Raw genomic sequence first — 27,314 nt, 5'->3', positions numbered from 1 at the left:
TATTTAGGCTTATGTTCCTAACAATATTTATGATCAAGTTGTCATGGTTATTGAATGTAAAGTATTGCTGCTAATAACTTTGTTGATGAAGATGCATGTGTAAGCATGACATATGAATGGAATACATAAGTCCTTAGGGATGATGACTCCTAAGTGGAAATTGGAATAGAGATACGAAGTCAAGAAATATAGCCTAGTTATTAAGTTATATTGAAAATTGTAGGAGTTTCTAGAACATAAGATGTAAAGTATTGCTGCTAATAACTTTGTTGATAAAGATGCATGTGTAAGCATGACATATGAATGGAATACATTAGTCCTTATGGATGATGACTCCCAAGTGGAGAATGGAATAGAGATAGGAAGTCAAGAAATATACCCTAGTTATTAAGTTATATGGAAAATTGCAGGAGTTTATAGAACATAGGATATGTTATTCCAATTATGCATTCCTGAGATATTAGGACATGAATCTTATGCCCACTTTCTGATCAAGTATATGAGTGATGAGGCTAGGTCATGGGTGTAATGTCCCCTTTTTGTTTGACCTTCGATATAACTAAATAATTAATATTAAATCGTTGAAAAATAAATTAACGACTAATATAATTATTTAAAGGGGTCATTAAAACTTTCTCAACTTTATTATTAAGATTATATTATTTCTGGAAAGTTTCCGGCAAGATTATAAGAGGAGGATTTAGGGAGTCTTTTGGGCAAGCTTGGTTTTGATATTTTCTACCAAAGAATTTTGGAGAGCTTGTGTTTGCAGGTTCAGCGTGCCCTAGAACAAAAACCCTTGGGTAAGTCGGTTGTATGGGCGAAAACCCATTCAGACTATTGAGTGGATTCATTTCAGAATTCACATTGTGCTTATTTGATCAGTTGGTAAAGACCTGATGAAGATTTGTGAAGATTTGAAGGTTTTATTTAGAGCATGCTACAGTAAATCCATACTGCTGCAACAGTAAATCCATACAGCTACAGTGTCATGCAGTACTGAGTTAATTTCAGTTTGGTTTCTAGGGTTTTTATAAGTTTATTGAAGATTTGGACATGAAATAGTAACAGCGTAAAGGTTGACACAGTAGCTGGGCAGTTATGATGTATTCTTCATCTGTATTTCATTTCCAGCTCTTTACCAAATGACTGCAGCAGTCATCAGATATTCAGAAGAAATATCACGAATGACTTTGTATTTGGAAGGGACTCCTTGATAAACATTTTCATATCTATCTGATCATGGGACTTCTTAGTAGGGCATGACTGCTCAGAAAGGTATTCTAATGACTCTCACAATCTGCCAGCATTTCCAGCATTAGGTGTGTACAAAGATGAGTCTTAATACATTATAAATGTTCATACATCGCTCAGAACTCAGAGGTTAGTGTCTGGCTTGATTCTTAACAGCTGATGTATTGGTAAATATCATTGTAATCTGCTTTTACATAAGTTATGCAATGAAGGGATAAATTCTATATTCAGTTTACAAACTTTGGTCTGCACATATCATATCTACAAATAGAGCTGGAAGTGGATATTTATCCTCAAACTGGATATACTAGCAGATGTAGAACCGCTACAGCAATGCTCGGAAATTATTTGCAGGTCCAGACTGTGATTTGGGAAGGTGTTGGGGAATCATCAAATCTTAAGGAGTTGATGTTAATACTTGAGGTTCAATACTACATGTGTGAGGTCAGGAATGTCATTATTTTCCTTGCAATCTGATTTGTATGGTTATAATGAAGAATTCAAACTTCATGTTCAGTCCTGATATGACAGTAAAATACAAACATTGAAATTTCAGTTCAGTTATAAACTTATATGTTCATTTGCTTTCTTTCATGTACGGTTCTATTATCTATATATCTTGCATTGAAAACTCAAAACAGTAGTATATTCCATCACATTTGCAAACTGAAACCCATAACTTGCATACAAGCAAACCATTTAATATAATGAGCATTAACTGAGCCTGAGAAGGATGATGGGAAAATCGGCACATATTTAGATTGGGATCTTACAATAGGTTAACATCTTTTGTGATCTATTCCTTTGTTCTTAGTTCAAATGATATAATGTACTTCCCTGATAAAGGAATAGTTGATTTTGAGATAAGTATTGTCATTATAAGATTATCTATCAATAAAATATAGAATTAAATTTAAGGTCTTAACGATATTGAAGATTATCTTAAGGTCTACATTGTTCAAAAGACATACTGTCTTTTTAGCAAAGGTTAAATCATGTCATCCATGCCTTTGAGATTCTTAGAAAATATAGTGGCTTAATTAAGTATTCAGGATAGAAGTATCGCATGAGAGTTGTGTTGTTTAAAACTAAGTTGATATTTTGGAACTAAGCCAATATTAGAGGCATTTAGACTGTGATAAGGAATGTCCTGATGCATCTGTTAAAGATTACAGGAGATGTTTAGCTTGTATACGTGACTAATATAGTATTATAAGTTTGATTAAGTTATGGAATTATTAGTTATGATCAATCCTAGGTTTCGATATTTTGGAACTAAGCCAATATTAAAGGCTGAGATAAGGAATGTCCTGATGCATCTGTAAAAGATTATAGGAGTAGTTTAGCTTGTATACATGACTAATATAGTACTATAAGTTTGATTAAGTTTTGGAATTATTAGTTATGATCAATCCTAGGTTTTCGATTATTTAGCCTCCATTGATTAAAGGAAAGGATTGAAGTATAATGTTAAGTCAAGAAATACTATAAGAGAGTTTGATGTCAAGTTATAAAATTAGATAAGACAATCTTAAGGTATTATAGTAGGAAAAGAGAGAATGAATAGGTCTTCTTGACTTTATAACTTAGCATTGTATTTTGATTGTTGTTGAGAGTAAGTCTAACTTCATGATCATAGATTGTCATTTTGTAGCAAGGGTAAGATATTTCGTTGATTACTGAGCCTTGACTTATTTAATCACATAATAAATATCATGGAACAACTCTTAATTCTCTAGAGTATGGTGTGGATTATCATCTCAAGATGACACGTTCTTAACTGACTTGATTTGTTGATTTGTTATTTATTTTCCAATATTTGTGAGTTAAAGATGTATTTAAATCTTGATAAGTAGACATGGTAACACTATGACGGATGCACCTGCATGCCTTATTGTAATCTTCTATGCTCATGTGCATCATGTATTTACAAATGTATTCTTCTGTTTTCAATGATTATTTTATGTGTTTATGGACAGTGTCGAATATGGAGGAACAAACAAGGATAGATTATCACCCTATATCTATCTATCGGCAAAGGGCGTAAAAGATGCTTTGGCCAAAGCTTGTTTGATCAATTTTAATATTAGTCTATGCTGCTAATTTTAATCATTGTTTCATTACTCTCTGTCATAATAATGTATTCCACCCATTTCGAATTGCTAGGCATCCTCATGCAAGGTCGAGAATTCTTCCTATTAGTAAGAATTTCAGGAGAGCATAATACTTCGTGGTTGGGTGGAAAAGTGCTTTGACAATGTTCTCACCTGTAGTGTGCTCAAGGTAGATAGACGTCGGGTGTTCCTGTCAGGATTGTCATCAGCTATGTACTTTATGTATTCATTGTATTCGACCTTGTGGTCTACTCTAAAGGAATGTGTTTCCTTATGTTGAAGAGTTAAGTGCATATCTGCACCCATACCAAGTATGTCTAAGTACGGGTTCACCCAGGGTACAGCCTAAGTACGTACTCAAGAATTTGGGTCTACTAGTACATACCGGGCGTACCGAGCATTTTTTGACCTATCCAAAAACCCTAAAATGCCCTTAAAAGCATCATTTCACCCAATACAAAGATCCTTTTGCTCTTCACTCTCTCTTTTTTCATTTTCTCTAAAGAAAAACAAAATTAGAGGCATAGCCCCCAAACCCCCACATCTAGCCCCCAGCTCCATACCCCTCCTATAGTTGGATTTTTCTCACATCTAACAACTTGTGCAGCTTATCATTGCTGCCCCTCAAACCCATTAGGGTCTCCACTCCCAAACCCCCACTAGTTAGTGGGTCTCTTGTCATATAAGAAATTTGATTACATTGAGGAGTTATGGGAGTGGAGACCAGCATCCCCACAGAGGCCTAATATTGGAGGGAACCCATTCTAGGAATGGAACCAGAAGGATGCTTTATTTCCTGAATTTATCTTCCATGAAATATGCTCTGTAATTATATAACTCAACATCAGCATAAAATTCTATAAGGATGAGCCACACAAGGAAGATTTGCGATGGTTAATATCTATTTGCATCGTTATTGTCTAGGTAATTCTCAGATAGAAACCGACACCAAAGGGTGTTGGGATATTAGTTCATAGACCGGATAACTTTTCAAGAACTTGGACAACTAAAATTATCACTATTAAATGCCAATTGATAAATATAAATATTAAATATTTAACTATCAATTGGCATTTAATATTTATCTTTATCACTACCATTTTGGCATTTGGCATTGATCAATGATGAAGTATCATACTATCAAATGTATTTAGTTTTACAATTCTATATGTATATAATATAATATATATACAAACGTACGAACGTACCCAAAGACAAAAAATTGCCGGTACCCACGTAACAGGTTCTCATACCCATACCCGTTCCCATACCTATACAGGCAACTTAGTTGAAATGCAGAACCTAGATGTGAATCAAAAGATTAATCCTAGATCGAAAAGCATTTCACACCCATCAATGCCTCAAGATACCTTGAGAACAAAAAGACATTTAGAAGGTGGAAAGCCCAAACCAGATCCAACAAAATAAATAAATAATGGTGTAACAGAGGATTGGATCTCCCCTTCAATAAAATATATGGAGCATATAGCAGAAACCAAACCAGACATGAACTCCAAAGTCAACCACACACTGACGTCTTCTTGGGCTCAGATCCTCCTTGAAGCTTAAAACAATAAAACCGAACAAATCTTGGTGTGAAAAACATCCAGACCTGACAATTCATCAATCCTTAACAACCCTTGCTCGTTTTCAATAAAACAAGCAAATGTCAAAAGAAAGGAACTTCCCAGAAATGACAACACCAGGCAAGATCTCCACAGAGAAATACAAGTCCCCCAAGATTGAAACACTTGGGGAGCTAGGACTATCCCAAAAAAATCCAAAATCGACTATAAGACAAGAAAGAACCATACCAAAACCGACTTAAGTGGTTTTTATGCTTATTTACATGCACAAAGGAAATACAGAGCTAAAGAGATTATTCCAACCCAACTCAACTGGAAGTCATGACCAAACCAAGGAAAACCAACCAAGTCCAAAGTGAGACAAAGGCAACAACACAATCTCCAGATCAAAAGTCAGCCTTGAAGAAGGGTAACAACAGAGAATCTGGAACAGATATTCTAAGGCTTGAAACCAAGATGTGAGGACCAAGTAGACGTGCAAGTAAACACATAACCATCAGTCAGACTGCAAGTGAACATGACTGAAACCAGGGATGTAAAAGAAAGGCTTTCACGAGGAAGGCACAAAATGTTTTCTGTAAGGACAAGGTTCATTGGAATACAACCTTAATAAAAGAAGAAAATGGGGACCAAAACAAACAAAACAAGATTAATCAGTGGCAGGAGTTGGTCCAACAAATTTGACAGTGAAAAATCCCTGTAGCATGAATTCAGGAATTGATTTAGTAAACTGGTTCATAGCAAGGACACTTGAACTTTTTTAGATGTATGTGTTCACAGCCAAGAAGGTCCACCCAGCACATTTGGACACAAGGGTGGTGCCATAGAGTTGGGTACACTCAAAGAAAAGGTGAAGTTTTTGGTATCTGAACAGAAGACATGAGAAGAAACTAGTGTTAACAAGTAAACAACTATGTTGCTCAGCTGAAAATACTTGGGTATGGTTTTATTCTTCACACTATCAACAATGATATGCATCCACACCTCCTAATGCATATTCAGCCTCAAGCTTTTCCAGAACAGGAAGATTCAGGTAACCCTTAAGTGGACATAATGATTCCTTTGGTTCCTGTTGGCACACATATTTTTTCTCCAGTTTCTGTGCCTATCAATTGCAAGACAGGAAGAGCATCCAACAGACCTGGCCACAAGGAAGGATCTGGTGACAGCATCCTTCAAGCAGTTGAAACACCTTCCTTGAGAGTAGGAACTTAAAGCATGCACATAAGCTTCAAGATAAACACTTTGCAGCAGAAGGGTCATGCATAGGCCATGTTGGACTAAAGGAAATGCATAATTTGTGTCCATTTCCTCTATATACTTGCGAGCAGCTGACTTTATCTTTAGAGTTCAAAACTCTTTCCTTTATCCTTTGGAGATACGCAGGCAAGTTTTTTGGTATTAATCTAGGTTGATGTTCAGCAATCAGTCGATCTGTTCTCTTTCTGTTTGGCATCACCTGGTATCCTGTTGTGGTTCTCGGGGCAGATACTTCCTGAAACTCTACTTACAGTTAGTATTTCACTTTTTTTGGCGTGGGTTCACCAACACCAACCCCTACTAGCCAATCACATAAACGCTTTTCATTTACTTAATTTTAATCAACTCATTAAAGGACTACATCAAAGAAGGCTGTTGTATAACATACAAATTGAAGTAAAGGATATCTATCGCTATTTAGAGTAGTAGAGTTATTAATCTTCATCCAACAATATAGTTTCAAACTATTCATGAAATAACATATCCAATTCATAAAATCAGAAACAAAGAAAAGTAGAACATTCTTGATGATGAACTTGCATTAGAAGTTATCAAGCCATAACTAGTTTAAAAGAAAGCCAAACTGTGCAATTCAAACCATATCAAGATAAATTTATCTTGAGACAGAAATCAAATTTCTGTTGAGTGAATTAGAATGACAAACCTTTGTTAACCTTGCAACTGAACAAAATTCGAAATGCATTATTTGCTGTATCCGGGTCAAGGCGCCTTGAAAGCCAAGAAAAAACCACGCCTTTGCAGTCATTTAAAGTAACTTGCTCTGCTGGGGATGCTAATGCAGCATTTTTTGCCAATGAACTCCAGTCTCTTGAGGCTAAATGGACTGCAGCCTCAACAATAGCAGGCTCACAAACTGGCCTGCAACACTCTTTCAAAGGATCAACAGATCTGCATGCATCTAACAATTTACTTGTATTCACTATTTGCTCAAAATTTATCACATCTTTTACTGGACAAGAACCTCCAGTGAGATTAGAAGGCTTAACAGAGCAAAGGGTTGAAATTGTATTGTTTGCTCCACTGCTGGTTAAGACACTGACAATATCTTTTAAACAATACTTTGCAATTGTTATGTTTAGCACCAACGAACCACTAGCCAAACTTTGCTTTCCCTGAAATATTCTGAGCATACTATGAACCTGTGGACAGCAAATGACATTCCCCAGGTATGTAGCAAGAGGTGCAGAACAGTCAGCTGCTGTCAGATCCACAGTTTGTGTGAATGCAGAAATATTCACTGGACATTTTCCTTCATAAGGAAAAAGACCAAAACAAATTTTAGAGAAGTTTTTTAAAAAACCATATAAGATACCCATTTTCTTCAGAAAACCATGTTAAAACAAATTTCAGAGTATTTAACATAAAGCAACTCGATGCCATTATTAAGATCTATCCTTAAATGGCAGCCCAGAAGAAGTCCAAAACAAACAAAATTTCATTGAAAAGCCAAAAACCCTTTTGCAAACAAAGAGAAAAAAGAAAAAGAATTTACATGAGAATCCAGTAAATTTGTATATTGAGAGCTCAATGCAATGAATGTAACTTACCTGTTAGCACAGGGTTGGGTGCAGTAGGAAAGTATGGATACATAGGTGGCATCGGCATCGCTGGCGGCATTTCACGGGGGACAACAGTAGGTGAAATTTGTATGGGACCAAAGAGGTCACTTGGTATATCTGAAGGTGCAGTTGCATAGACACTAACAGGAGGAGAGCTAATAGGTATGCCAACCACAGTCCCCAGCTCAAATTCCTTTACACACATGAAGGATATCACAAACCACAAATAAAACACACCTGCAGTCCAAATATGTAGCATTTGGTAAGAGAAGGACTGCTCCAATTCAAAAGACAAAGATATGAAAATTTTCCATAAGCATAGCATATATGGTATAATTCATAGAACTCTTCATGTATAAATATAATTTTATAAACTTAGAATACATTTGTTGGCACCAAAAGCAGGCTATTAGGACTTAATTATTATTTAATCAGTTTAAGTCCTAAAAATATGAGTTGAAAGACTTTCTGGATAAAACTGTGTATAAGTTTTTAGAATGACATTTCAAATCACACTCTGTGATCCATCATCGGGATGAAGAAGAGGAAAAATATTAGATAGGTTGCAAATTATACTCTTTATAAAAAAGAGTGTGATCCAAAATGTTGATGCTAAGAACTTATACAAGGTTTTATCCAGATATTCTAACAGGTTTATTAATTAATGAATGACTAGGCCTACAATTCTATGGGACTGCTCAACTTGAAGTGTTCATGAGGAATTCCCCTACTATTCTAAAGGGGGTTGGATGGGGAGATATAGTCAGGGGGCTAAAGTTGCCCCCCAATTGCCCCCTGATGAACCAGCAGGGTGGGTGGGCCCCTCTGGCACTATTATTGTAGTTCGGGGATGGGTGGGGGGTATAGTTGCCCCCCACTCTACCTTGATAGGGGTGGATGGGAAGAAGTAGATAGGGTGGCAGTGAGATTGGATTCAAGTCGACACTAGCTTTCTAGTCAATTTCTCTCTCCTGCCCACCCACCCCTAGGGCCTGGCTAAGAATAGTAGGGGCCCTTTGTCATACTATGCTCCCCACCCCTTTAGAATAGTAGGGGAGATACCACTTGATTCTATGGGGGCTCCTCCACTCGAACAGAGGTAGCTCAAGTAGGGCCCTACACTGACTCGCCCTTCAAATCGTAGGGGGAGGACTTCTCTCGATATTTGCATCATTCGCCGCAAGCTAATTAATGGCAGAGGTAGCTCGATTGTAGGGGGCTAGAATAACACTCCATAGTTGCTATCCCTACTATTCTAAGGGAGCCTAATTTTAGTCGCAAGCCTGGAATGGAGAGGAGCCTGATCCCAACCCAGAGGAGTCGATAGGAGGAATGCTGAAGAATCATAGGATTTGACGACTAGAGATGGAAACCAGTACCAAATGCCTCTATTGGTTGGACTGTCCCATCTGGACTTTCAACGGATGATCAACCCCCTACTCAAAACCTCCCGCCTGTTCGACCTACCTACTAGAGGAATCAAATGAGGTAATCAAAACTCTTTCAACTCATTTCAATGGATTGTGGAAGAATTATGTCTGTTATTCCTAAATACATAGCAATATGAGATATTACAGTAAAAAGCATGTTTTGCATATGTGTGAATACTTCCTATCCATTAGGAGGAAATTCTAGAGAGGCTTTGAGATAAAAGCTAAGGGAGAAGCTTTGAGGAAACAATCCTGATTTTGGGATTTGAGGGGTAAGAGACAATTTGAGCTGCCCTTTGGGCAAGGGAGGCCATTGTACATGATTTGTTCATTGTGATGTTCATGAGAAACTTTTACATTTGGGCATCCATTAGTTATTGTTTAATTTTTGTGTTGCATATTTGTTGTGTGTGTGTATGTTTTTAGATCTTCAAGCTTAAATCTCGATAGCAGACCAAGCATTAGATCTCATATCCATACACCTTAGGTGACACTGTCATTTGGGATTGATGCCTTTAGCAAGCCAGTACTCAGTGTGTAAATGCTTGACCAGCAGGATCGTTGTGCAAAGAAGGGTGAAATGCGGTCATCAACATTTGTCATACTTATAGAAATAAGTGAATCTGTGACAGGCACAGAAACTATTTAACAAAATATGACTGAAGCAAAGAGGGGCCACCCATGCACAGTTGCTAGCTATTACGAGCACACAATTTAATCTAACTGTCAGTCTCATAACAACTGGAAGGATGCTACAACATATGGAGCAATAAATGTGCAACAGATGAACAAAGCAAGCTTTTCAGACCTTGCAGACATATTTCTGTACATCAACTCAGATCATATTTTCCAGTCGCCTGAGCCATCCAAACAAAAAAATTAGCTTCAGCAGGAATCAGCCTATTTTCTATGGTGAAGACATGTTCCAATTCATCAAGCCAAGTCATACATTCCAGTCATTTAAGAACAATAAGCAAAACCCTTACCCCTGTTTAAGGGTTAAGAAGCAATCAGTCAGAAAGAAATAAGAACTGTTTCATGTCAATGAAAGAAAAAAGAGACCAGTAGATAAAGATAAGGAGGCCTGGCTCATCATCCAACCTTGTTTTACTACACTTAGATTTGATGGGACTTCTAGGAGCAATCTGAGCAGTGCAGTTGCGGGTGTAATTTTAAATGCAGAAAATGGAAGCTTTGTACAGGGTGACTCTCTTCCTCGGAAACTACACCAATAATGAAACCGAGAGGGAAGGTGTTGTCACGAGGATCACATTAGCTTCCTCTTTAGGTGTGAAAGAAGTTAGTAGTAGTGGGAGTCTGGGAGACTCCCTTGTGGTAATTAATGTGCTGCAAGAAGGCTTTTATCCTAACTGGCCACTTGTAGCTAACTTGGGTGTATCAAGATTCCCTAATAGCTCTTTACAATGATCATCCTACGTCATAATCAGGGCTTGAAAAATTGTAATATCCTGATTTGCTGACCCTTTTGACATATCAATTTATCCATCCCATTGTAATTTTGTCATGGGATGATACTTGCTAATTTAATATTTTGTTATCAGATTGGCATTGTTACTTCAATGGATGTTTGTGTTTGTGATCATCAAGCACCATAGTGGCTGTGTGTGTAGCCCATTTTTAAACATATGATGGCTAATTAATTGGATTATCATGGTTCATTATTATAAAAATACAAATGCCACTGAAAGTATAAAGTGTATAGCGTTTCAAGAACAGCTCACTGGTAAATGTGGAACTAGGTTTGGTATATGAAACGGAAAAAGACTTGATCTTGGTTATGAAGCAATACCCTTGTCTTTAATTAGTTAAGATAAATTGGAATAATAATTATTTAGATTTAATTTATTTTCAATAAATTAGAATTAATTAATTTGAAATTAGAATTGAAAAGTGCATGGATTTTCTATAATTAATTCACTTGTGTGCAAACTTTGTTTGAATATAATAAGAATTATATAAATAAATAATTTATATTCTTTAAATATTAAAATAAAAGCAAATCTATGATTTGGATTCGAGAATAAATATTACTAATTAATAATTAATATTAATTTAAAAATCCTGCATTTTTCTTTTAAGGATTTGAGGAGAATTAAATAAATATATTTAATTGAAATTCAAAGATATTTGAATAAAGCAATTGGATTTACAAATTTTAGGATTTCTAGAAGAAAAAGCAAAGTGCACGAGATTCTAGGATTCAACAAAAAGAACATTACCACTACACACAATTGCATATTATCAGCAACTAGCAATAAGAAACTAAAGGTTTTAGCTTTCAAATTCAACTAGATCATTGGAATAAGCATTGAAAGGTTGGAGCTATTACCCTTGGAATGGTTGTAGAACTACGTGAATAGTGGAATTATCAAGAGAGAAAATAGATAATTCAATTCAAGGAAACCGGTGATTTAGGGAATCTATGTAAACTAAACATGAGGATTTTGCAGACAGATTTTGAATTGCTTAGATCAGAATTTAAAACCTAAATGTGAAACACTTGGCTCGATGGAACTCAAAAAGAGGAACAAAAACTCTACAACAAGAATTGAAACCCTAAAATTGGAAATTGCATTTAATTAGACTAATGAATGAATCGACATAATTGTAATGAACTTAGGAATGATTGGTTTACTGAAATAGACCATGCCGTGAATTCAATTTGATGAATTTATTGGAGCTTGTGTTTTTGGAAAAAGAGAACTAGTTTTGATGTTGTGATCAATTGGAGTATCTATAGCCAATCATTTGTATGTTTTATGGTTGCCAAGTATTTTTTAGGATTGTATAAAAATCTAAGAGTATTCTCAGTATTTTTGGGGGAAGTATGCACTGTATGCTTGGGAACCTTTTTTAGCTATTTCTTGTTTACTGAAAGATTTGATACAAACCTATGTATATAGGATCCTAGAAGAAGTCCTAGCATACTATTCTAAGCAATCATACTCTAAATATCTACACCCATGGGTTGTTTCTACAGCTTTGAAGGTCAATCCCATGCATCACTTCCACACCCGAGCTTTTGTTCAAAACTATTGATTGCAAGTCCCTAATGTTTGTATTTCTAAGTTTTTCTAATTACGAGTGTCATTAAACAGCGAGTACTTCCCTTACTGGAAAATTTGGAAATGAATGTCTTGAAGCACAGAATGTTATCTATCTTTTCCCAAGATGAAACTTTTATATCATTCTCCATTTATGAGTTATTGATGATTGGTGGTTTGGATTTCCTAGCAGTGAGTGTGAGCCTATCGTAGGATGGTAAACAATGTGCTATAACTACACCCATTGTGTGTGATTGTGTTGTCTTGTGAAACCTACAAGACTATGTTCCCCATAAATACTAAACTATGAGATTGTTCATCTCTCTAGATACATTGTGTCACATGAGAATTCAGTGGATAGAGTATAAAGAATGTAAGCATGTCTTTACATTATGTACATCTATCGCTATTTCCCAAAAGTCTCTAAATTATCAAGGTAAGTCCTTTGATCCAGTTGATATTAAATATATTCCAATAATCTACCATGTGACTAGAGGGCATGTAGTAAATAGAAGCTAGTATACATTGTATTATTATACTCTTGTACAATGGGAAGTATCCTAGTGTTAGCCAAGGAGTATTTATGTCTAAAGAAATTAACTAGTTTAGTATTGCCTATTAGTAAGTAAGACAATTTACATGGAAATGTGTTCTAGGGTTTGTCATTGGAAGTAGATTGTGGTCTTTTGATTCAAGTCATTTCAAAGATTGTGTCATGAATTTACATTTGTCTTGTTTGTTTGTATGTCTTTTATTCATGTTAGCATGTCTTGTTGCCTTGTATTTATAGATGTTTGATGATTGGTGTGTATTCTCGCTTGATTGGAGTATATACTTGCTCAATATGTGTTTTGTTTGGCATGTATTCATGTTTGTCTTCTATACGTGTTTGCTAGGTATCTTGATGTTGGTGTTTAGTGTGCATGAATAGTGTCTTATATGGATGGTACAAGCTCTTGTATTAAGGTGTTAAGAATTCATGTAATATGGGTTGCATGATGTTCTACCTTGAGCTTGGGATAATTAAGATATGTGGCATTGAAAAGTAATGACTTTTGTAGTATGGGACAAGTGCAATGCTTATTTGGTAGGTATTGTACAGTCATGTTCATGTATGATTAATTTGAGTGTATTGTATGTGTTTGATCTCCACCATGTATGTTTGTAATATATGATGATGTTTTGTTGTTATGATAACTATGTCAGTTTATGGTGTATTTTAAAGTGTTGATAGTGTGATAAAGTGTTGTGAATACTTGGTAGATTAGATTATGTGTTATGGTTATGAACATGTATGCTACAAATATGAATATAGAATGAAACTAAGAAAGATAATCATCGTACCTATTGCTTCATGAACTATCATCGTACCTATTGCTTCATGAACTATGGATTATTTGTGGGTCCATTGGGGAGGACAGAGTTCCTTCAACATGTGGGTTCATGTCACCTTCTCCACTTGCAATTGAAGCATGGAAAGGAGTAGGATGAATTATAGGCATTAGACTGGCACGTTGCCTATATGGATGTATATTATCCATATTTGATTTTAGAGTGCACATAATAATATAATTATTCCATTTCAATATCTTATTCCGTTCAATACACTACAAACTTATTTAGGAGTTTAATCTCCCATATTATAGGAACAAACCCCTAATAATATAGGTTGTTCTAAAAACTCACATACCTATATTCTCTCGTACAACTAATAATATATATTATCCGATAATATTCTAACAAACCACACTTACAATATTATATTCTAACATTAATATAAAGTTGCTTGTCAATAACTTCATAGCTAACCTAAACTCAGTGTGAACATGGGGAGAAAGTACACATGAATTGGAAACAAAATCGTATGCCTACACATAATATTAGGTCTGCATTTTCCTATTTGGATCTTGCTGCACATGATCACCTACATACAAGAACTTATCTCACTTTCACTTCCAATGAAGTCATCACTAACCAGCCATACTTCCAAGAAGTCCAACATGCAGCTATTTACAATATCAATGATGTCTATATTCTCTTCTTTTCAAACTAACTAGGGAAATGCTTACAATGTTCTCAATTGTAGCCACTTTTGTTGGCAGTGACAAACCAGCCATACTTCCAAGAAGTCCAACATGCAGCTGTTTACCATATCAATGATATCTATATTCTCCTCTTTTCAAACTTGCTAGGGAAATGCTTACAATGTTCTCAATTGTAGCCACTTGTGTTGCCACTGCCACTAGGAGTTACCCTTGACTTTAGTCGATTTGGTGCAAGTAGTTTTGTCACTAAAACAATTTTACAACCTCGTCGCTAGTGATTGACAAAAGGTTGCTAAATGTCCTCCAACCTCCTGTGCCTCTATCCTCCAGTTGATTTGCTACTTAGCAAATTTGGCTTTGATTTGCTGCTTAGAAAATTTGGCTTTGAAGCTCAATTTTAAAATGCCTCCTTCAAGATAGACGTCGCATACAAGCAATAATGTGTCTAATTACAACTGAAGCAATTTTATTTTTATAAAAGCATTGACACTCTTACATTTTGACCTGACAAATAATGATACACTCTATTCTAAATAACTTGACTCCAACCAATCAACTTAAGTTCAATTTATAATATAATATGTATAGCAATTGAAAAGGCCTAACCACTGCACTGCCAATGTTTTCCCTAGAGTATCATAATTGAACATCAAACCACCAATACACCAAAAGAATAAAATCCCAATTGCCCTTCTTCCTAAAGAACATTCTTCAATCAACCAAGCACGACCTCCAGTTGGCTGGCATAGCATAGTTTGACGGTTCCCATAGACAGCAACTATCTGAGAATGACTTAACATAGTGGTGATATTGAAGCACCCTTGACACTTCACATCCATAAAAGGAATTTGGTGATTGCACAAGACGTTTCAATTTGTGCTTCCACTTTTCCACCTCAGTTGGGGGATGAAGCAAGTCAATGTCATTAGAAAGCACCATTTTGATAGTTGGCAAGAGTTTTAAGCAAATAATCTGATCCAAACTCCAAATACATCATGTGAGCGGCCGCTTACAACACCTCTTCAACACTAGAGATGATTAGCATGCAAACGTCATTGTTCACATGATTGTGTGCCTTTTGAGAGCTAGTGTAGAGACACAAAATTGAGGTCTAGAGCCCAAATGGCATTTGTGGGGACCAATTAATAGACATCTTAAAAACTTGATCCCTAATCCATAGAGACACAATCTTTCAAGGTCATATAGGTGTTCACAAGTAACAAAGGTGCAATCTTCTAAGGGGTTGATAGAAGTAGCAAGGAGGCAAAAGGATTGTGTGATGACCGGTCCAATTGCAGCCCTGCACATCACGTAGACTTGTGGATAGGCCGTGTGACAGCAAAGCCCAATGAAAGTGATGACAAGACCCTCTGCAGACTGATGTAAAACCAGTTCATGAACCCTCAGTATACCTGTGTAAGGTAATCAAGAGCACCACAAAGGCCTATCTAAATTGAGGAAGGTCCCTATCCGCATTTCAAAATCCTAATCTTCGGCATATTTGAAGAGCAATCATCCTCATTGCTTGTAGAAACACTTGGCAGACCAGAGAATATTTTGCTAGAAATATTGACAAAAGTAAATGAAGAAGAAAAACTGTCCACATAAGAAACACCTATGCTACTCTAATTTCAGATCTACCACACATATGATATTCAAATGACTCGCACAATCTTACTCAGGAAAACTAATCAAAGAAAATACAGACAATCCACACTCTTGTGTTACAACTAGAAAGATTTCAATGATCTCATGTTCCAGCCTCTCTCATGAGAGAGTCAAGGCTGTCCTTGCACTGATACCATATTTGATTTCAGAGTGCACAAAATAATATTATTATTCTATTTCAATATCTTATTTCATTTAATATATTACAAACTTATATAGGAATTTAATCTCCCATATTATAGGAATAACTCCCTAATAATATGAGTTGTTCTAACCATAGAAGCAAACATCCTGAAAAAATTGTGATTATACGCGATTAATCGGGAGTCAGGGAGATGCCCGATTTTTTCCCCGAAAAAATCAACAAAAATCGGTCAACATCAGTCAACAATTTTTTCGTTGAAAATTGCCAAAAAAAGGCAAAAAAATCGCAACGGAAAAGTTAAACCCGAAACCGTGCAAAAAAATGACCCGTGTTTCCTTTAAAGCCCACGCAGAGCACACATCGAGCCATACAAGTCAATGGGGGCAGCAAGTCAAAGATATTTTGGTCTGAAATCTGCAAGTTGAGGGCATCTGCAAGTCGCGGGAGCAGCATTTCGCAGGATTATCAGGTTTTTACTGATTTTTAATCAAAATTTTTGTTTACTTCCAAAATTTTTGGAGCTATTAGTTTCTGGAACAGGGGATAAAAACATTAGAGTGGAATGAACTTGCAAATTATAAAAACTAAATTGCCATTTTTTTATAATTACTGGGATAAATTACTGCTGCTATGCCAAATTATAAAAAAACTAAATTGCCATTTTTTTATAGTTACTGGGATAAATTACAGTTTTTCTTAGTTTAGTTTCAGAGAAGCAAGTCTTTTTTTATAATTAGTGGAAAAACACCTTGGATAACAATAGCAGCTGGAAACCTAAAATCCAAAAGAAACTAGAGTTTGAAATCATGTTTTCTTGTTTCATATTGAGGAAATTTGTAATAATCATAACTCAGAAAAGTTGCAAACAGATTATATTCATCAAGAATTCTCAAGAAACGGTCTTCACAAACCTGTCCAAAATCCTAACAATGAACTTTGAATTTCTGAAAATTACATATCAGAACTAAAGATGCCTTAAAAGTTCTGGAAATGAGGTCTTCAATTTTGGTAAATATTCAGTTTGATGGGGAAAATGCTTCAATCTAGATTTGTGAATTCCTGATTTTTCCTCACAAATTCATTCCCCCTTAGGTCTGGTCCTGATTTAACTTGGTGAAACCTGCTTCTCAATCTGCTGCTATGGAATTCACTCATGTTTCTGTCTTAGACTTGATTGGAATTTGCTTGGAATCTTCTTCATTTTGGTTGTGATCTGATTGCCTGCACTTGGACATGCACCTTTCTGCTCTTGTTCGCTCTTTTCTGCAGGAATTCACATCTTCTGTTCTTTGGAAATTCACTTGGAATTACTTGTGAAGGAAAATTTCACTTGGGTCGGCTATCTCCAATCCATACGTTTCAATTTTGAATTTCCATGCTTCATTTTAGGTCTGACCCTATCTTACATGTTTGCCTTATGCCTTTACACATTTCAAATTGATCTTCCTTATCTCCATGTTACATTTAGATCCACACGTTTCAGTTTTGAGTCCACATGTTTCAGTTTGGGGCCACACGCCATAGATGGGATCTAAACCCTTACATGTTTCACTTTAGGTCCACCTTCACAGATTTTACCTTGCCTTATGTCCAATGTGATGAAGACAGGACTACACATTTCACCTTGCATTCACCCCAATCGAGTCCTTAAATGGTGTGGATTTTACTTAGGTGCAGATTTTCTCATGTTGTGGATAAATTGCACCTCAACCTTGGAAGTTTTACAAGCCAATTGCTTTAGGACCCTTCAAATCCATTGTGGATATTCTTAATCCTCATGCTTGACTGCTGCAACAGTCATCTTCTACATGTCACCATGCAGGAATTGATGATTCAACAAATTGTATTACTTGTACATGACCTAAACGGGTATATTCATGCTTACAAGAAACATAAGCATTTGAACCTTTCCTTCTTTTATGCGGTCTAAAAACCTTCACAATTGTCTTTTTGGTCAACTCATAACATTTAATTGTAGTCATAAAAACTCATCTCTTCAAAACTATCTATTGAAATGTTGAAAGACTCAACTAAAATGATTTTGCAGATCTGATTCTTGATCAGAATGCCACGTCAAAAGACTTTGTGTGGACACATTGCACAGCAATTCCTGGTAGCACAAAGGTCAAGTGCAATTGGTGTCTAGAAGAGATCAGTGGTGGAATTTATCGTTTCAAATGGCATTTGTCCAAAGAACGAGGAAATAACACAGTGATATGCAAAGCATGCCCTGCAGATGTCTCGTATCAGGCAAAGCGATCTCCTGACGAGATTGTTGAGAGTAAGGCCAAAAAGGCAAGAATTGGGGTTGAACTAGGTTCTAGTTCTGCAGATCCTAGGAGGAACCATTTGGGTGAGGAGGATGGCAAAGATGGGAATTTCAGGGAATGTGGGTCAACACCTAATTCTATAGCACGTGGACCAAACATAGGTAGAGGAAACATTAATACTTTCTTCCAACCTCGTACTACAACAAGATCACAAACCACTTTGGAGAGTACAGGATGGAGGAAAACTATCACTGAACAAGCAAAGAAGGCAATTGGTAATTATTGGTACTCCTCTCACACGGCATTCCATGCTTCCAAAAATCCATATTGGCAACCCATGGTAGATGTTGATGCAGCTGTAGGACCTGGGTTTCAAGCCCCATCTTATGAGTCATTGAGGGTTGGTATGCTGAAAGATGCAGTAGAGGATGTTCAAGATGTTAAACAACGTCGGTTACAGTGGGCTAGAACTGGTTGCAGTATCATGTCAAATGGTTGGACAGATAGAAGGAACCGAACTCTCATTAAGTTCCTTATCTCTTGTGAGATTGGCACTGTGTTTTTGAAATCTGTGGATGCATCTAATATGATGAAATCCACAAATGCATTGTTTGAGATGTATGACGTGGTAGTTACGAATGTAGGGCCACAAAATGTGGTTCAATTTATCACAAACAATGTTGTTGCTTGTATTGCTGCAAGGACACTTCTGACAGATAAATACCCTTCCATGTTTTTTACACCATGTGCAGCACATTGCCTTGATCTAACCCTAGAGGACATTGGAAAAATTGAATGGGTTAAGGCAGCATTTCATAAGGCTCACAAGGTTACCAAATTTGTTTATAATCACACAAAGGTTTTGGCTATAATGCGCTCTTTCACAGGAGGCAAGGAGCTAGTTCGACCAAGGGTGACAAGATTTGCAACATATTTCCTTACATTACAAACATTATGTGAACAAAAAGGTAATTTGAGGCGAATGTTTGTTTCGGCTAAGTGGATGGAGTCTGGCTTCACAACTCAAACAAATGGCATAGCAGTGGCAGAGTATATGTATTCTACCACCTTTTGGGAATCGATTGAATAGATTGTGGAATTTTCAGAGCCTTTAGTAAAAGTTTTGAGATTAGTGGAAGGGAAAAAACCCCCCATTGGATATGTGTATGAGGCCATGGATAGAGTCAAGGAGGTGATAAGGAGTAAGTTGGAAAATAACAAGGATAGGTATATGCCGTTGTGGGACATAATTGATAGGAGATGGGATGGGCAGATGCACACTCCTCTCCATGCTACGGGATACTTGCTCAATCCTTTGTTATTCTATAAGACTGACTTCATGGAAATTGATGCTGAGATCAAACAAAGCTTCTTCAAGTGCATGGAAAAAATGTTTCCTAACTTGGAAAAATTTGATACGGCTACGATAGAGTTGGAAGTGTAGAAGCATGCTAAGGGTTTTCTCTCTTCTAGGGCTGCTATACAAAACAGAAAGACCATTCAACTAGGTACACTCTATAAACTTTTGACAATCTCTTTATTTTGCCAACATGCTCATTAAGTTTGTTAAGATTATAAGATATTCTTAGTCTTACAATATCATCTCCATATAATGTGTTTTTCAGCTGCATGGTGGGCTTCTTTTGAAAACGAAATACCAAATTTAAGTTGGATGGCAATGCGCATTTTGAGCCAACCATGCAGCTCATCAGCTTGTGAGCATAATTGGAGTGTTTTTTAACACGTACATTCCAAGAAACACAATCGCCTATCACAACAATAGATGAATGACTTGGTATTTGTTCATCACAACCTCCGCTTGAAGATAAGGAAAGCTCAAGGTGAGAATATTAATATATAGTTGCAGCTTTTTAAATTGTATTCACTATTCATTGTGTTTTTCACTTGTAAGGCAAACACTAATTTCTACATGGGCAAAGTCAGGAACTATTGAGGAAGACTTGCCAATTGACCTCGATGAGATATATCCAGAGTGTGAGTTGATTGCTACTGATGATGATGATGATGTTGATAATGATCATCCGCTTGAGACTAAAGATTTTGATCTCATGACGGAAGCCAACGTGGGTGTTGAATGGGTTGAACGAATTAGGAGAGGCTTTCACCCAGGAGGGCCTCCTGCCCTCTAGCATATAATTGCCTACATTTGATATTTTGGAATTTTGTACTTAGCTTACAGGCTGACTTTGTTCAAAGTCACAAACTATATCGTAATTGACATTTTGACATCTATTACCATCTAGATATTATTTATGGTGTAGTATATTTTGTGCAACGTAATCAGTGATATGAATATAAACAACGAAAATCTATTTCCTACAATTCATGTGTTCAAGTGTCTATTTTATTTGCCTACAATATCTCTATGCTATGGAAATGCCCTAAAATATCAAAAAAAAGTAGTTTTTGATTGTTTTTCTGCAACTTTTTACATTTTTTTGTAAATCCGGTTTTTTCCGATTTTTTTGAAAAAATCTTATACTTTTGTTTTGCCGATTAATTCCCCAAACAATTATTGCTTCCTTGGACTTCTAACAACTCACATAACTATAATCTCTCATACAACTAATAATATATATTACTATTATTCTGTAAAATTCTAGCATACCACACTAACAATAACATAAATAATTTTGTCAACAACTTTATAGTTAGCCTAAACAATTATGTGAACACTAATTCCCAAAAAATTTATTGGGTGTATTAGTGATTTGGGCATTATATGATTGTGCTATAAGCTCATTCTAGTCATTGATATTAATACTTCATTGTGATTGATCTATGGATGAATTTATGGGATTTGACTTGTTTTGGAAATGACTTTATATTTGAGGAGCACTCAGGAAATACTGAGAGGGGGGCTGAATCGGTATTTCAGGACTTTTCGACGAATAAAAACAAATTAATCACAGAGAATGACGAGTAAGACAAGAACACAAGATTTTTCGAGGATAACCCAAAAGCTCTTATTAATCTCAAACAAATGGGGACCAACCCAATGATACAAAAGTGAGCTTCAACTCACAAAGGGCACCAACCCTTTCAAAGCACCAACTTCATACACCACATACACAAACTTCGTATACTAGACGCATTAACTTCAATCTTCAAAAGCACCAATTTTAAACTTTCAAAAACACTCTTTATTATAATTGATTGATAATGCTCAGAAATATATTATTAATCACTCTGCTGCAACCTGAAACGAATATCTTTAATGACAAATCTGAAACAATCTGAACGAGTCTTCTTAATGCAACAAAACACACCACACCAGCATACCAACCAGACACTACTATTTGAAAAAACAATTTATATCTCAACAACACATCATTTACAACCTAGCTTGATTTTTTTAACCCACTGCAACATAGGCATAATTTTCATATCCTCCAACTGTCCCCATGTATCTCTGTAATTTTGAATTGACATGATTCACCCATATCTTGAACAGCTCACTATAAAAACTTTTTTGCGTTACTAATAATTGCACTCCATATCTTGCACCATGTTCATATCAACGAACTCCTTTTGCGATTCATCTCTACCCAATACAGCACCCACGCTAGGTATATTATTTTTTTAATATCGACAACTTATTCTATTTCTCCAAAACGAAGATGTCACAAAAATATATCCAATGCAAGTCTCAGCTCGATAGTTAACCCACGGCAATGCTAGCAAATCCCACGCCAAAAAACAACTTACAAAATGCTAGCTTATCATTCTACAGAACCGTTAAGAATCTGTTTTTAGAAAGACCACAACTCAACCTTTTTTTTAAAAACATGATACCCATTACTTTCAAAAAACATTCCATTTTTTTTTAAAGAATCAAAAGCACACCAAATAAATTCGAACAGCCCACAAACCATTACAAAGAATAATTGGATGAACACGTCCAACTATTAAAGATATTCGATTTTAAATTAGAAGGCACGTTTCTAACCCATGCCGTCTTACTCATCAATCAGCAGAAAAAAACAACTCCAATAAATAATTTTCAATAAACTCAATGCTGATTTGAAACCATAGAAGAGGTGTATTTAATTTAAAAGAAACGCATATCCCATTTACTCCTTTATTAATCGGCGATGAAATATGAGACCAAATTAGAAAATGGGACCCATAGAATATTCAAACCATGACTTGGTCTGATTTGGCAAAGGTAGAAGACAAATGAGTTGTTGAGTCAGACAAGCAGGCACACAAACAGCTGAAGCTGACACACACACAGCTCAAGCAAACACACAGGCAGCTCAAGCACACACCCAACCAGCTGAAGCGGGTAACTAAGCACCTCGAGCAAGAAGGCAAGGAGCTCAAGCAGCTCAAGCTAACAAGTAGACAGCTCAACCAAAAAGGCAACCAGCTCAAATCACCAGTAATGAAAAATCAGCTTAAACCTTGGTATCAATGACAAAAATTCCAACAAACTCCCCCTTTGTCATTGATGGCAACTCCATCTCCTTCTGCAACCTCCCGAAACCAAGAAAACAATACTCCTCCCCTTGAGATCCTACTCCCCCTTCGACATCAATGACTGATACAAAGCTGCAATTAACCAAAAACTGATACAAATCTATGATTAAACCTGCAAAGGGGCATAAAATAATGCAATAGATACTCCCCCTAAGCAATACAACTCTTCAATGATGGAGTGAAACCACTCCTAACTTTTGTCTCAACTTTTCAAATGTATCTCTTGGCAAGGGCTTGGTAAACATCTGCAATCTGATCTTTAGAAGATATATATTCAAGTTTAACTTGATGATTACTAACTTGTTCCCACAAAAAATGATACTTGATAGGAATATGCTTGGTTCTAGAGTGCAAAATAGGATTTTTAGATATGTTGATAGCACTCGTATTATCACAAAATATAGAAATAAGATGACTAAAATCTACCTTAATGTCTTTCAATGTCTTCTTTATCCAAAGAACCTGTGTGCAGCTGCAATGTATTTTATTTCAACTGTTGAGAGAGAAACAAATGATTGCTTTATACTATGCCATGATACTAAACACCTCCCAAGGAAGAAAGCACCTCCACTTGTGCTCTTCCTATCATCAATCGAGCCTCCCTAATCTGCATCTATATAGGTTGTAAGTGAGAAATCATTTCCACTAGGATACCAAAACCCATACTCCATAGTACCTTTGAGGTATTTGAAAATTCTTTTAACTTCATGAACATGGGTGTCCTTACGAGAAGCCTGGAATCTAGCAACATATCCTACAACCTGCATTATATCAGGTCTAGTGGCTGTAACATACAACAAACTTCCTATCATAGACCTGTAAAAAGTTTAATTAGCATCGGAAGACTCATCATCCTTACTAAATTTGCAGCCTGTTACCATAGGAATCCTTACAAGAGTACACTCTTCCATTTTAAATCTCTTCAATATCTCTCTAATGTATTTAGTTTGGGAAATAAAAATACCTTCCTTAGATTGATAAATTTGCAGCCCAATAAAGAAAGATAACTCTCCCAATATTGACATTTCAAACTCCATCTTCATGTTGGTAGCAAAAACTTCACACATCTGTTCACAGTCACTACCAAAACTTAGATCATCAACATAAACAACTACCATCAGCATATGTCTTTAACATACAAGTTGTTGTCCGCTATGCCCCTTTTGAATCCAAACTGTTGCAAATAACAATCCATCCTATCATACCAAGTGCATGGTACTTGTTTGAGGCCATAAAGGGCCTTTTTCAATTTGCATACATAATATTGATTTGCTGATAATACAAATTCATCAAGTTGTTCTACATAAACTTCTTCATTCAGATTTCCATTCAAGAAGGCAGATTTGACATCCATTTGAAAAACTTTAAAACCTTTAAAGGAGGCAAAAGTTAACAACATTTTGATTGCCTCTAAACGAACAACAGGAGCAAAGGTTTCATCGAAATCAATACCTTCAACTTGGGCATATCCCTTACACACTAACCTTGCCTTGTTTCTCACCACTTGGACATCCTCATTCAATTTATTCTTGAAGACCCACTTTGTGCCAATCACATTCTTGTCCTTAGGCCTTTGGACAAGTTCCCAAGTTCCACACTTTTGAATCTGATCTAAGTCTTCTTTCATAGCTGCTACCCAAGATTTTTGTCTTATGCTACCTCTTCAAAGTTTTTTGGTTCAATCATGGACAGCAAGGAGATGTCATCATCCTCATAGTAATTCACATTCCTTCTTGTTGATCTAGGTCTGTCCTCTTGTAAAATCTGATTGATTGGATGATTTTTTTCAACAAATCTAGAATAAGTCTTAAGTGAGGTTCTAATTGTAGTCCTATTTTGATCACATGGGGATGTATGTCCAGCTGATGAATCTGCTGTTAACTGATTAGCTGCTATTTCACCTTCTAAAAGTGTACCAACTCCTTCATTTTGACTGTTTTGCTGTCCCAACTTGCACACTAGTAGGAATTTGCTGATCAACACTTTCAGCCTCACCATTCTGCAAGTCATCATCACATTTTTGCAACTTTTTAGAGGAGTTAGCAATCTCATGAATTTTCATATTATTGCTTTCAACTATCTTATGCAATCTCTTGTTAAAACATTTGTAGGCTTTACTTTTTGAAGAATATCCTAGAAAAATACCTTCATCAGCTCTACGATCAAATTTGCCTAAATTATCCTCATCTCTCTTAGTATAACAAGGGCTGCCAAAAACTTTAAAATGCTTAACGAACGCTGCCCTACCATTCCATAGTTCATAAGGTGACTTGTTGTGCTTGACTCTAATCAAACCTCTATTCTGAATGTAGACAGTTGTATGGACTACCTCCTTCCAAAAGCAATCACTTATCTTAGATTCATTCATCATACTTCGTGCCATCTCTTGGACTGATCTATTCTTCCTCTCAACAACCCCATTTTGTTGAGGTGTTCTGGCAGCTAAATTATGTCTTTTGATTCCAAACTTCTTACAAAAACTCACAAAGTCATTTGAGGTAAACTCACCTCCATCGTCTAAACGTAGGCACTTGATTTTCAGACCTTTCTCATTCTCTACCAAGGCATTAAAATCTTTGAACTTCTCCAACGCCTCTGATTTTTCCTTCAAAAAAGTAACCCAAGTCATACGTGAGAAATCATCAATTAAAAGCATAAAGTATTTTTCACCTTGCAAGCTTGCAGTTCTTGTGGGACCACACAAATCAGTGTGTATCAGCTCTAAAGGCTTCGTGCTTGAGTGCTCCTTTGATTTACAACTCTTACGAGTTTGTTTGCCCAAATTGACAATCCTTGCACATGGTGTAAGATGGTTTAGTAAGTTTAAGCAAGTCCCTTACTGCTTCCTTCTTGTTGATCTGAATAAGACTATCAAAATTTATATGTCCAAATCTCCTGTGCCACAACCAAGATTCATCAAGTAGACTCAAACAACAAATTTCACTATTAACATCATCAAGAATGTACAAATTGTTCGCTGCCCTACTAGCATCAGCAATATGAACACCATTTTTACTAATTTTGCAACAATCTGAACTGAAGATTAAGCTATGTCCCTAATCACACAACAAACTAACACTAAGCAAATTGTGTTTTAAGCCTTCTACAAACAGCACATTCTCAACTTTAGTCTTTCCATCATTCAACATAAGAGTACCTTTTCCAGGTACCTTTGCAGATGAATTTCCACCAAACCTTACCTTGCAACCATTGGATTTCTTGTGAGTCAAGAACTTACTCTCATCTCTGGTCATGTGTCTGAAGCAGCCACTATCCACATACCAAATATCTTTCTCATTTTGTGCAAGAAGGGTTGTATGCATAATCAGAGACTTCATTTCAGCCTCTTTCTCTTTCTTCCTCCACACTTTAGTTTCCTTAGCATTGTTCTTAACACCCTTTTTTGAGAAATCTGCCATGCCATTCTTACAAAACCTTGCATTGTGTCCAATGTTATTACACTTATAACAAACAACATTATAATTCCTCAAAGGAGCAAAAGAGTTCTTGTTCACAAATCTAAAATCAATTCTAATAGGCACTCTACAATTCATAGCCTTGTGCCCAAAGTAATTACAAGCATAACAATAACCATAAAAGAAAGTGTTATTAGACCTGGTAAAATGTGCTTGTCTAGAAGTAGGAGGTTGTCTGAAACCTTAATTTCTGATTTTTGTAAAAGAATCCCTTGAGCTACCACCATTAAGAGCCTATTGTTCTTCTTTAAGCGAGTTAAAACATTGACCTTCTTCAAGGCCAACTCCACCTTTATCCAATGATTGTTATTGTAAGGCTAATAGATTATCCAAAGATAAAGAACTTTTTTGATTATCTTTTCATGGTTCAGCAATGTTGAAGATTTGCCTATCATCCTGAGAGAGACAATTTCAGCTTCCAATCTCCTCACAGTTTTCTTCCTTCGGCTTCATCTGATTTTTTAGATACTCTTGAATCTTCTTAGCTTCTCCATTCTGAATTTTTAAATCATTCAAAAGTTTTTCAGCATCTTCAAGTGCATGGGACTTTCTTGTTTTTACTTCACTTTCTTCTTGGAGCAGCAACTTCAAGTCTTGGTTTTATTTCTTTAATTTCTTGATCTCAGCAAGAGCAACTATCAATTCCATCTCAAAGTCAACTTCTTCCTCTTCTTCATCGGCATGTTCTTCATGTTGTTTATAACTAGGTAAGATGGGTTCGGATTGCCTTAAGGTAACATCCGAACCCATAGAGGACTGGGTCCTATCTTAAAGGGGTAGCATGCCCCCAAGACACGTCCGGCCCCATCCTCCACGCCACACTAAAAGCACCACACCTCAATAAAGTAAATTGGCACCAAAAAGGATTAAGGCCAACCTAGGATATATGGGTTAAAGTCTCATATAAATAAAGGTAAA

At 36.2% G+C, this 27,314-nt stretch overlaps 1 protein-coding gene and 1 pseudogene across 2 annotated transcripts in view; both read right to left on the bottom strand.

The window, feature by feature from the left end:
• The window catches only part of LOC131061511 (uncharacterized GPI-anchored protein At1g61900), a 54,203-nt gene that overhangs the window by 17,967 nt on the left and 8,922 nt on the right, over positions 1–27,314 (bottom strand). For both annotated transcript variants that reach the window (XM_057995231.2, XM_057995230.2), the window contains exons 2-3: positions 7,783–8,031; positions 6,879–7,484 (exon numbers count right to left, since the gene is read on the bottom strand). In XM_057995231.2, coding sequence (XP_057851214.1) covers positions 6,879–7,484; positions 7,783–8,031 — 855 coding nt within the window. The remainder of the gene's footprint in view (positions 1–6,878; positions 7,485–7,782; positions 8,032–27,314) is intronic.
• Positions 14,971–15,285, bottom strand: LOC131061531 (small ribosomal subunit protein eS27w-like; annotated as a pseudogene).

This window comes from Cryptomeria japonica, chromosome 8 (genome assembly GCF_030272615.1).
Source record: "Cryptomeria japonica chromosome 8, Sugi_1.0, whole genome shotgun sequence".
Taxonomy (NCBI): domain Eukaryota; kingdom Viridiplantae; phylum Streptophyta; class Pinopsida; order Cupressales; family Cupressaceae; genus Cryptomeria; species Cryptomeria japonica.
The sequence above is the reverse complement of the archived record's forward strand: the minus strand, read 5'-3'. Positions and strand labels throughout refer to the sequence as shown.